This window comes from Abramis brama (assembly GCF_963993115.1).
Source record: "Abramis brama genome assembly, chromosome: 19".
Taxonomy (NCBI): Eukaryota; Metazoa; Chordata; class Actinopteri; order Cypriniformes; family Leuciscidae; genus Abramis; species Abramis brama.
In genome coordinates this window covers 21033639-21046047 of record NC_139981.1, presented here as the reverse complement: position 1 = coordinate 21046047, position 12409 = coordinate 21033639, and the positions used below count along the sequence as shown (strand labels likewise).

General features: G+C 36.9%; 2 protein-coding genes across 2 annotated transcripts in view; one reads left to right on the top strand and one right to left on the bottom strand.

The window, feature by feature from the left end:
* The window catches only part of kcnh5b (potassium voltage-gated channel, subfamily H (eag-related), member 5b), a 42876-nt gene extending 40046 nt beyond the window's left edge, over positions 1 to 2830 (top strand). The window contains exon 11 of the mRNA XM_084093897.1: positions 797 to 2830. Coding sequence (XP_083950023.1) covers positions 797 to 1819 — 1023 coding nt within the window. The 3' untranslated portion in view covers positions 1820 to 2830. The remainder of the gene's footprint in view (positions 1 to 796) is intronic.
* A 4243-nt stretch (positions 2831 to 7073) lies between these two features.
* On the bottom strand, positions 7074 to 10170 carry gphb5 (glycoprotein hormone subunit beta 5). The gene is made up of 4 exons (XM_084092926.1): positions 9731 to 10170; positions 9562 to 9633; positions 8442 to 8625; positions 7074 to 7344 (listed from the first exon to the last, which is right to left on the bottom strand). The coding sequence occupies exons 2-4, from the start codon at positions 9588 to 9590 to the stop codon at positions 7153 to 7155; spliced, it is 405 nt and encodes a 134-aa protein (XP_083949052.1). The 5' UTR covers positions 9591 to 9633; positions 9731 to 10170; the 3' UTR covers positions 7074 to 7152.
* Between the last annotated feature and the right edge of the window lie 2239 nt (positions 10171 to 12409).

The following is a 12409-nucleotide window of genomic DNA, read 5'->3' as shown; positions in this document are numbered from 1 at the left end:
AAAACTGTTATATAGCTTGAGCATTTTCGACATGTAAAAACATTAAGGTCTATTTAATTGAATAATTAAAAGAATAAAAACCTGATTATAGAATGTATTTAAATGGGTTATCAGAAGCTATTCTGTTGACCTGTTTTGCCTCTAGTCTGACATTGTTCTTGTCTTTTACAGTATCTTGAGAGAGAGACAGACAAGTAAATTAATATAATCAGCTGAACGAAATGAATCAAGCACCACAAATCAGTTTCAATAAAGAACGTGATGATTTTCATGTGGAGAAAAAGTTGGATATGAGAGAGACAGTGGGGGTGAAGAGACCAACGTATATATAATTTAAGACAATATACAAGATAATCTGTGGGCAGACAATGGCAAGACACAAAAAGAAGCGTTAGCGTGACGGGCTGGCTTTAGAGGAAGATAAAACATGTATAATTTAAATCTTTATTTCTCATCACAGCACACATTATTGATAATCCCCTTATGCTGAAATTCCCACATGTTAAATGTTTAATTTTTATACTGGAGCAGCACTTCTTTTTTGATGCTCATGTAACTATTTTATGTTCAATATTTAAATATTAGTAAATCTTTTCTGATACTGTTTTTCATTGTTATAATTTCTAACAATAACAATAGAGAGAAATTTACATCAAAAGTCTTATAAACGGAAATTGGTCAAAATGCAGAAATAGTCTATTTATCTTAAAGTGAAAGTTTTGATGATGATTCCAAAATTCTTGTAGATGCCTTTTCCAATCAAACTAATTGTATTTCTTATTGTCTCCATATTCAGTTTATATTCCGTAAAATCATCGATGTGAAGAAGGAGGAAGAGGAGAGGCAGCGCTCAAAGAATGAGGTCCCACTCACCATTCCGGTGGACCACCCGGTCCGAAAACTTTTCCAGAAGTTCAAACAGCAGAAGGAGCTCCGTAACCAGGGTGCTTCGGCCCAGCTCGACCTGGAGAAGAATCAACATCACCTACAGCAGCCCGCACGCATGCCGAAACCACACGCCTCCCTCATGCAGAACTCGCTGCACACGGTTCAGAACGGATCCACAAGCAGCGTGGTCACCATCTCCCAGATCACACCCATCCAGAACTGTCTGGCCTATTCTAAACTGGGCGACTCCATCAAGCAGAACAACCGCGACATCATGGAACTCAAACCTGCTGTGGTCAGCGGTGACCAAGTCGCAAACCGACTCAAAGTGAATAACACAGCGCGGACCAAGCCCGCAGGAACCGCTCGTGGCTGGATGAGACTGAAAAACAACATGGCTGCCCCAGGTTCATCTCCAGAGGAGGGGAGGAAAGAGGGATTAAACAATGCAGCTAAGGCCGTTTCCATGGAGCACCTTTCACCAGAAGTCAAAGTTCAGATAGAGAGTGTTGAGGTGGTTGGAGAATCTAGGAAGAATTCGCTGCGCAAAACGGACTCTTGGGATAGCGGCCTGACCTACAGTGACCAGAGACTGGATCGGGTTTCGGAACCACAGAGCCCTGTACCTAGACTTGGTAGAGGAGAAGGACCAGCCCGCGATTTTTCCCCCAGTAGCGAGAGCTCATTCCTGGCCTCGCTGCAGGAGGCCAGGGTGGAGCTGCGGACTGAGATCCAGGCTCTGAGCGGAAGGATGGTGAATTTAGAAGAACGGATTGGACAAATTCTCAGGCTGCTTTTAGAGACTTCAACAGCCCCATCTAGTGAAGACTCAAATCTGAAAACACATAGACCCAAACTCAAAGCACAGGGCAGCATCCCAGAGTCCACACTCAGTACACCTGATTCTGAAAAGGATGAGGGATCGCCATAAGAAATTTGCATTCAATAAGCATTTGAGATGAAGCATTTGTAGTAGTATCACTGTTTTGGTGTATCCACATCTGTCTTCTACACCTGCAGCTCATAGAGGAACGTCCTAAATAGGAGCTTGGTTTGGATTCTAGCTTGTGATTTTAGAGGATAAGTTGAGCATCAGTTGAACATCTGTATGGGAGCAGGAGTTGGTTTCTAGGTCTAAATAACTGCCAGGGACTCTAACCCTCTCTGAGTACAGTGGCATGTACTGCTAAATACAAAAATAAAAGGATTTATAGTTTTAGTGCTTTAATGTTCAATCAGCACTTTTGCACACTGAAATAATGCAGGAACTATACCCCCCCCCCCCCTTTTTTTTTTTTTCAGCGTGAGTTTGTATATATTCTGCATGTCCAGCTGGGTTCTGGCTTGCCAAAACTTTACGACCCTGATGATGTCGAATACAATTGAAATTATATTTAAATGCTTGTATATTATGCAGTTAACTGCATGCAGATCTATTTATTCTTTATTCTAAGAATGCTTATTTTCAATGTCTAAATGAAAGAGACTGTTGATTGTCTTGATTTCACCGTAATGTACATTCAGGGTTTTTAACAACATGTAGCATGACAGATCACTGAGAAAGAATGTGTCTTGTCTGAAACATTTCACGTATGCATGAATGACTTTCACAGCACTCAAGAACTTTGCCTTAAAGGACCTTAAGATCACTCTTGAGATAAAGCCGAAGAAGAAAAAATTGCATTGGTTATCAGTGTAGGACATGTCTGTGTGGTTATTTTTTTTGTCTGTCCATGACATTTTAACTGCCATGTGTCATTTTCTTGGACAAGGATTTTGGAGGGTGTGGGGTTTTATGCAGTTCAATTATGTACCACTCAATGTTATTGGGGTTTGTTTCATTTTATATTGCACCAATAGCAGCTTTTGGTGGCTGCAGCTTCACCACTGCATATCTATCAACTGTATTATATGCAACCTTAATAAAAAATGCTAAATAAGTATTTACAGTTTTAAGGATCAGTCACAATATTTTGTTCTCATATGCAAAATAACATTATGATTTGTTTATCTCTCAAAACAAAGTCCCCTTATCACAGGACTGGAATTCCCAGAGATGTCCTCACGAAATGAAAGACTTGAAACACACCCTCTTCAGTAGATCAAGTCCAGTCTCCAGACCAGGACCCCACAATGACAGTGAAAATGGAACTAAATCTGAAAAACTGCTCATAAGGACTCAAATTTAAAGGTATTATTGGATTTTTTTCCCCCCTCTGAGCTTCACTTAAATGTTGTGTGCCATATATATTATATATATACATCCAATTCTTTTAAACACAGGTTTCATGTGCCTTGTCTCCCTGTCGGTTTCCAGGCATCAGAGAGTTAAAACTTCCTGCACAGGTTAAAGAGTGCAGCTCTGTATTGCAGTCCTGCTGGTTTGATCTTGTCCTCTAGAAAAGAAAGACAGATGAAGCTCTCGGCTGAAGCCAATTTTCAGGTAGTGGAAGCTGCAGTTTGGCATCAAGCCCTCAATATTGTGTTATTACAATCCATTTATCTCTTACTCTCTTTCTTTTTGCTGAGCTGGCTAAAGATCTGGAATAGGTTTGGTTTTGCCAACAAAAAAAAACAAGTGCTTTTCTGTGAAAAAATGGGCTTTTATATTCTCTTCACACACACACAAACACATAAATGTTGTTTCACGTATTCATGTCCATTTCAGGAGTAATGTGTGTTTGTGAATGTAAAATCAAAGGGTTGGTGCTGTATTGAATATAACATGAGGCCTGCCCTCTGTGTACTAATGGGTCCTGACTTTAGCTGGTCTTAAGGTCTCAATGAGCTTCACCTCGATTGAGGTCATTAGACAACATTTGATTAGGAAAAGACCCATGAGTCAAGAGTTTTATTGGCATGGTTCTGTTGGCCTCTGCTGGAAAGTACAGTAACATCATTCTGCTGCTCAATCTTTCTGCATTGACAGCCATTCTAAAGTAGCTTGCAATTGAGATGAATGGGAATTTTCAGATTCTTACTGATCAGATTGTCCAGATATCATACAATTCTCTGTAGCAAGCTTCACACAAGCTAATATTGATGCTCTCTGGGAAGCATCTTAAAGTGATAGTTCACCCAAAAATGAAAATTCTGTCATCATTTACTCACCTATAAGTAGTTCCAAACCTGTATGAATTTCTCAACAACTTGAGGCTGAGTAAATGATGACAGAATTTAAATTTTTGGGTGAACTATCACTTTAAGATGCTTCCCAGAGAGCATCAAATAGGAAAGTGATGATACAATTGCAACCCTTTCATTTGATCCTGGTTATATAGTTTTATAGAAGATTAGTTTTTTTTTTTTTATAGATTTTTTTTTTTTTTCACCGTAAAATTAGTTTGCATGTAAGCTTGTTTCCGCCACTGAAAAAAAAGGTAATTGCGACATTTTTCTCATAACTGCAGATATAAACTTGCAATTTTTAGGAAAAAAAAAGTCAGAATTGTGAGGTAAAGTCTCAATTATCTTTTAAATTTTTTTTATTCCGTGGTGGAAACAAGCTTACATAGATTAGTGACCTTATAGTGCAGATATAATTACTTGTATCTAAAAAGACTAAAAATTTATGTAAATGAACATAAAGGTGAAAGAGTGAGTTGTTGTGTAAGAACACTGAACAGTGTCTCCTATATTTTTCCCTCTTGCTTATTTAGAACCTCATTCGGTTGGATCTGTACCTGTCAGCTCAAACGCCTCGAGTCGTTTGAAAGAGCCTGTCATGTCCATAAGTTGGGCCAGATTTAGAGTTTGTTTGTTTGACAGTTAATTGAATGGAAGTGATTTGACAGAAGGGTAATTTTGGTAATTAATCTGGGACAAAGGCAGCTTTGGGGGTGGTTTGACATTTCTGGGAATGCTGGTGACTTACATACATGCCAACATTACCGTAGCAACAAAATCACTGGGAACAGCGTTGATCAAAAGCCAGGATGGATTATGGTCCTACCAGGCCCCGGGGCACCCGTCTCTTTGGAGGCCCCCTCTTGTACCCCCACACATGGTTTTTGCCAGGGACTTGGGGGAAAAAATGGTATATTATATTTACAAGTTAAAATAACAGAAAAGATTTTATATTTCCTGAGCCAAAGTTAAGAATTAGCTTTTAGCTTCTCTTATTTTACAAAATGCAAAAAAAAATTATTGTAGTAGTCTGCATTTTTGTCTCACTGTTGTGAAGAAAAAACTACATTTACCTGAACATTTACCTTAATGTGATACTTTATATGGAAATACACTTCCATTCAAGTCTCTTATGCTCACCAAGCCTGCATTTATTTGATCAAAAATACAGTAAAAAATAGCAACATTGTGAAATATATATATGAAATATAAGAATTTTCAGCACTATTACTCAAGTCTTTGGTGTCATATGATCCTTCAGAAGTCATTCTAATGTGCTGATTTGATGCACAAGAAACTTTTCTCATTATTATCAATGTTGAAAGCAATTTTGCTGGTTAGTAGTCTGCAATATCTTGAGAAATGAAGCATCAAAAGATGTGAAATTGCATTTATCCTTCATCCTTCCCTCGCACTTTGTATCTTTCCCTCGCGGGTCAAAATGACCCGAAGCCCTACAATTATTTAGGATTTTTTTTTATTTTTTATTACTAGATTTGATCAATAAAAAAATAATAAAAAAAGTCATGTAAGCACATTCCTCACATTGTTTCAACTTAAATTCAAAATAACCCTCAATTGCATAACCCTTTTAATTCATCTCAAAATATATTATATTTGGTCTCTTTGCCGACCTCTATTGAAAATAATATAACATGATATTTCATGACTCTTGCCACTAGATGGCCTTATAGCTCTATAGTCTATATGGAGCAAATGAGCTGTTCCGCTGGGTCCTAAAGTCAGTTTTTCTTTAGTATGCAGATACACATGTAGACATTATAAATAATTTTTTGGTAAAGTTTTAGCATTTTCTAGTTTGAATTTTGAGCATTAATAGGTTTTTCTACGTGTACTGAAGCATTTCCCGCATTCCATTTATAGGGGGTCAAATTGACCCACGAGTGAAGGATTTGTCACGTTTTAAAATTTCAACCACAAAACTCCTTGAATCCATTCCAAAAAAATAATAATTGTGTATTCTCGGTTCAAGTGCGACGAAAGTCTTGGACCCCTCTGATGAACATTTATTTTTTTAACGAGTTTCAGGTGAAAATGACCCGAGGGAAGGATGAGGGTTAATTTATTTAATTTTTTAACTTTATTTTAGATTGATTGATTGATCAGAAGCTGACCAGAACTATCAATTTAAGTAATTTTTGTTTTTGTTTTAATGAAATAGCATTTTTGTCCCGCTCTGGTGAATGAACCACCACATTTACCCTATCAAAATCAATTAAACTAATCTGCACACATTTGTAATTGTGGATCTTAATGAAACTATATTAAACTGTTGGCCCTAAATGTAATTTCCAGTACAAAACTGCAGAATTTGACCTTTCATTGGTGAATTACGCACCAATGGAAAAGGTAATAATAATCATAAGCGTCTGCTGCTCAATACGATGCCAGAATAGGAGAGGAAAATGTTTTCTCATCATTTTCACATTAGTGAGGTTTTAAATAATTTATCTTGCTGGTACATGTGAACTCACAGTAACACAGCTTTCTGAGATATTAGTCTTCAGTGCTGCAGGATTCTGATGATGAGAAAATGATTTATTCTCATTCTCATGTTTTCATATGTGTGTGATCAGCACACGAAAAAGCGTAGATGCTTAGATGCAGGAATGGATTAAGTATATGAACAAAGTAAATACACAAAAAGTTCACCTGGTTGGCCTGAGAAGGAAGAGCCAGAGCAGGTGGTACTGTATACAGTACATGACTGTGAATGACTGTCAGAGATGAATCAGTGAGATGAGAGCAGCACTGAACAGGTGGTTGGACCCCCTAATGATACATCCACGAGATCCACAAGACTTTCTTTAGCACTCACACGCACACATATGGACGTGTCATAGTCACAAGACTTTTGCATCTACCGTTTGGAACAAACATAATAACAAATCTCCTGGAAAAATAAGCAAAGCAACAAAAAAAACGTTACCATTCGAACAGAATTGGAGTTGGTTTATGTTACCCAGCTTGCATGCGCATTTGATTATATGTTCTTTTCAGAAAGAGGAGGAGGAAAAAAAAACATACAGGGACCATTTAAAGGTAAATTTTTATTCCTGCAGTGCACATGGCGTTTGGTGTTTTAACCGTAACATAATGGCTGGTTTCTCCTGCATATCAGACAGAGGTGATGCATTCAGTGGTGCTGGTGAGACACACCCCACAGTCACACCGCAGGGCCACTGGATAGGTGTAGGACGGGTCCACATCTGCTGAGCAGTTGGGCAGCTGCACCGTCTCTAATCGGGTCTCGTTATAGGTGCACACGCGCTGATGCGACTCGATGAAGGGCGGGTCCAGGACAGGCTTCTGCAATGATTGACAGGTGATGTCAGACTGATGCCATAATGAGGACTTTTCATTTGTGCACTTTTTTTTAGATAGACTGTACACTTGAAAGCATCTTTATACTTTAATATTTAACAGTGCACTAATCTTAACATTTTAAATAATGTCCCAAATGTCTGTAACAATTCAAACGCCATTAACTGAAATAGGAATTTGTCTCTGACAGCACTTTTTTTTTTCTTTAAAAGTGAAACTGTGCAGTCCTGATCTCATCCTTAAAACTGGAGTGCTCTAATGTTGTCAGGTTGATTCAGCTATATAAAATTATATTTTTGAGTTAATAAATTGTCTGTGAGATGACAATAAATTACAATAATTATAGACAATAAATCATCTATGAAGTAGAGCAGTAATAATAATATTTATACATAATACCTACAATTATGGTACTATGTAAAACATAGTATTATTTAACATTATTATTTATAACATTTATTATTATAAACATTATAAACACCACAAAAAAATTCATTAAAAACAACAGTAAAAAATAATGCCAGGCCTGACTGAGCAAATATTGCTACCATTTTCCTCAATTTCCTGTTGTTATTTTTTTTCCCTTTAATTTCTAGCAATCCGCCCAAGAGGTTCCCCACCTCTCTCTTAAGAGCACTAAAGGAAAAGCGCTTCAGTTTTTTTTTTTTTTTAGATTATTTGGGTCAACGTGAGTTCTGGTCTCAAAAAGTGCCTTCAACCGCTCTGTGTGTAAAAATGAAACACAATTACAAACAATAAATAATGCAAATGCAAACTCTAATATAACTAATATAAAATAATCTAATATATAATCAATTGTTTTTAAACCCTGTTGGCTGCTTCAATCTGTATTAAAAGCAAAATCACCTAATCTATTATTTTTTGCCATATCTGGGGTTTTAATTTGATTCATTTGATCCATTTTAAAACCCTGTTAAGTCATTTCAATGCATTACAATCCTTCTTATAAAGTATTTTCTCCTTGACAGTTTTATATCATCTTAAGTATTCATCACATTGCAGGTGTGTGTGTGGCAAGAGCTCTTCTCTCTGGCTTTAGTAAATGCTGTTCATAGTCTTACTTCCCAGGTCTCACAGCGTCCCCAGCAGGCGTCAGTGGAGATGTGCAGCCCTCCGCATCCCGGCTTACGGGCCAGAAAGGTAAATTCTCGAACTGCGCAGCCAATGAAACGCTTCAGGTTGAGCGCAGAAGCCTCAGTATGAGCTCCAAAGCACAGCCAGACAGCCAGTGTCACACAGCACAATCTATCACACACATACAGTACATAAGAGTCCATGTGTCTCAGAAGAATGATTCAGTGTTAAATATTCTGTTCTAAAAGTAATTACTCTTGATTAACGTAAACATGCAGTTTATAATTAGAGCTATTCATTATTTGAGTTGCAATGATCCAAAGCAGAAACGTTTTTCTTTTATTTATATGAAGGTCACATTACACATTACATTCAACTTGTCATTCAAATGTTTATTTAAAGAAATTAATACTTTCATTGATCAAAGGTGACAGTAAAGACATAATGTTATAATATTAAAGATTTCTATTTCAAATGATTTTCAAATGATCATGATACTATATCATGGTTCCACAAAAATATTAGGCAGCACGACTGTTATCAACATTGATAATAGTAATAAATGTTTCTTAAACACCAAATCAGCATATTAGAATTATTTCTGAAGGATCATGTGACTGAAGACTGCAGGAGTAAAGGTGCTGAAAATTCAGCATACAAATTTGAGATTACATTTAAAAATAGAAAAGTTGTTTTAATTGGTAATATTTCACAATATTACTGTATTTTTTATTAAATAAATAACATTAAAAAATCTTACCAACCACAAAAGGTGCACTATAAAAAGTGATCAGTTGACAACTTAAAAAAGTGAGGATGCGTAATTGAAAAAATTAAGTTATGTGAACTTGACAATTCCACATAACTTAATCTTTTCAATTACGCATGAAGTTTATTTACTTAATAATTTTAAGGCAATGGGTTTCCTCCCTTTTTTTTAGTTGTCAACTGATCACTTTTTACAGTGTGGTGTATTACTATTTTACCCTTGAAAATCTTGAAAATATATATTTTTTTAAAACTACGATAAGATAAACCAAAATAATGTTTCCAAACCTAAAAATTAAAATAATAAAAAATAAATAAAGTGCTTTGTAAGTTTCTCACCCCTGTGCTCCAGACCTCAGAGGAGTCATTGTGTTTCCAGTGATTGTGGATCTCAGTGGATAAAACAGGTGCCTAAATCACAGTAATTAATAAAATAAAAGTATTTCTAAAACATAAACCTCACTTATCTTACTTCTATTTGTTTTAGGTTCAGCAAGGTCAAAGATACCTGGACAGCAGATGCAGCACAGCAGAACTCTCCAGAAATCTCACTTGCACTTGTAGCCTTGAAGAACCTCTGACGCTGATCTTGCACAAATCTGTAATTTATTAGAAACGGCTATGCCAACCCCACCTAAAGCACACGGGGCTGTCTCTGTAGCGCCAACTGCACCCAGCAGTAATAAAGAGATGTCACATAAGACCAAAGACAAACAGGGAAGGAGCCGATGTGTCCATGTTTGTGGAAGTTGATCCAACCCCTCAGGCTCTGAAATCTCTGCACGTCTTACTTGCTAGTACTCAGGTATATCAGCCGTACATCCATTAACTTAATGAAGAGGAAAGAACCTCTTTTTGTTCCGACTCATTCACATGGAAGAGAATGGGAAGCACCTTCATCCTCTAATCCATGTATTCATCTATTCATCCATCCATCTTGTGGGCTGTGGTTAGTCCTGGCTCCAGAAAGAATAGGAAGGTGTCAGGACAGGTTAAATGAGACGTCAGGCTGCAAACACTCTGAGTTTAGTCAGATACTTACCATGGAAACGTGGCAAAATCAAAGAAGCGGTTTTCTCAAACTGAGGGACGAGGATGACAGTTGCGCTGACTTAATTCAGTTCTTTATTACATTTCTACGTAATTGGAGTATAAATTAAAAGACACTGAAAATGTTTGGATGACAAACAGACATATTAGACATAACTATTTGCTGCCAAATCAAACAGAAGTCTGAATAGAAGACGATAACATTAGGATTGATCTGACTGGGGCCACTATTATAGGGCAAATTTGATTAATAAAAAAGTATATCTATCTATCTATCTATCTATCTATCTATCTATCTATCTATCTATCTATCTATCTATCTATCTATCTATCTATCTATCTATCTATCTATCTATCTATCTATCTATCTATCTATCTATCTATCTGCCTTAAATTTAAGTTCAATCAACTTGGGTGTTTAAGTAATTTAAACTTGCCTCGCAGGGATCACTGGTGATCCCAGATCTCAGATTGTTCATTGTTTTTGAGCTTATTTATCTCTCTATTAGTAATTGCTAGAGTATTTCTGAGTAGTTCATAGTAAACTGTCAAGTGTCAGCTTTTAAATGATACCTTGGTTTTGTGTATAGTCAGAAGGACTCATTAGCAACAACCATTTTATTATGGGTATGTCATATTGCACTCGATTCTCAAATGGGGGGTGACAGGTAAGGGGTTAAATTACATTAAACTGACTCAAAAAATGAGTTGAATCTCTTAGACTATAACTTAAAGTTGAAAACAACTTATTTTTATGAGTTAAAGCAATGTAAAACATGTTGTCTTAACGTACTGATCATATCACTTTTTACAGTGTACTTGAAAAGTGGGCTACAAAGTACCTATTATAGAGTAAACACGTTGTTTGTCTCTGCATTAAACTGAGACTATCTTCAAGTAACGTTAAACAAACTTTTCTAAAATGACGCCACATTGACGTCTAGTGGTCAATTTGGGAAGTTTCTGGTGAACTTCAGAGACTCAATATGAGCTAATCACTTGAACCGTGTGATCATGCTGTCTCCCAACATTTCCTTTAGTTCTGCATCAGTTTCTTCTACACAGTGTTATTGCTATTAATTATTGCAATTATTAAGGATGTGTGACCTATAGTGCTCTCCTGAAACTGATGTCAATGGAAAGAGCGCGACGTAAGCCTACTTTTATAGTGTGACACTATTAGTGTCTATTTAGCAACTGGTGAAAAATACGCGCTGTGACTAACTTTGAGCCATGTACTGTTAGTAGCCTATTACATAATTTCTCAGTAGGCTACTGAAACTTAAAGCCCATTTAAAACCTATACGTAGCCTATGAAACTTGCTGTAACTTTACTAAGGCCACTAAGTAGCTAACTGTTAACCATTAATTTGGTGGGTGACCTGCACAAATGCTCTATTAATTCGCACCGTGGGATATTGATCTGCACAGAGGGTGTGTGCTCCTGCTGTGCTCCTCTGTGTCTATTCGCTGCCCTGAGTGGTGGTTATAATTAGAGACCCCCGCGGGCGCGTCCGGTTTCACTCACACACACACTCGAATCACACCGGGAACGGGAGGGAATCTATAACTTCACTCTTCGTTACACGCAGTAATATGAACTCCCTAACGATTTATATTTGTCGTTATATTAGTTGACGACGGAAAACATTCAACACTGGATGTGTAAGTGGACATTTGAAGAGAGTTTTTCATACTTTGCCAAACATGTGAGTAGAACCCGAGTTCAACAGACCCATATTGACAGCTCTAAGGTCATTGAATAATGCATAACATAATTGTAATCACACCATATGTATTTTAATACAGCCTATTAACGAGGCCTATCTTTGTTGTTGTTATTTGTTTTGTTCTTAATTTAAAACGTTTTGTTAAAAAATAGCCTAAATACTGTAAAAATAAATAATATAATGCCACTTTTATAATATAGCCTTATAGTAATAAGGCCTAGCTGTATAAGTAGCTAGCTTTAGTTTAAAAGATTAATTTCGGGACTCAAATGACGAAATAAAGTCATGCAGTAGAATTGAATATGTGTTAGCTGATATTGATATTGTGCTCTTTGTAATAGCGACGTGCCCGCGCGAGCGCTATTTTGGTGCCCGTGGTGCGCGCCACGCCCCTCTCGCGCTCAAGG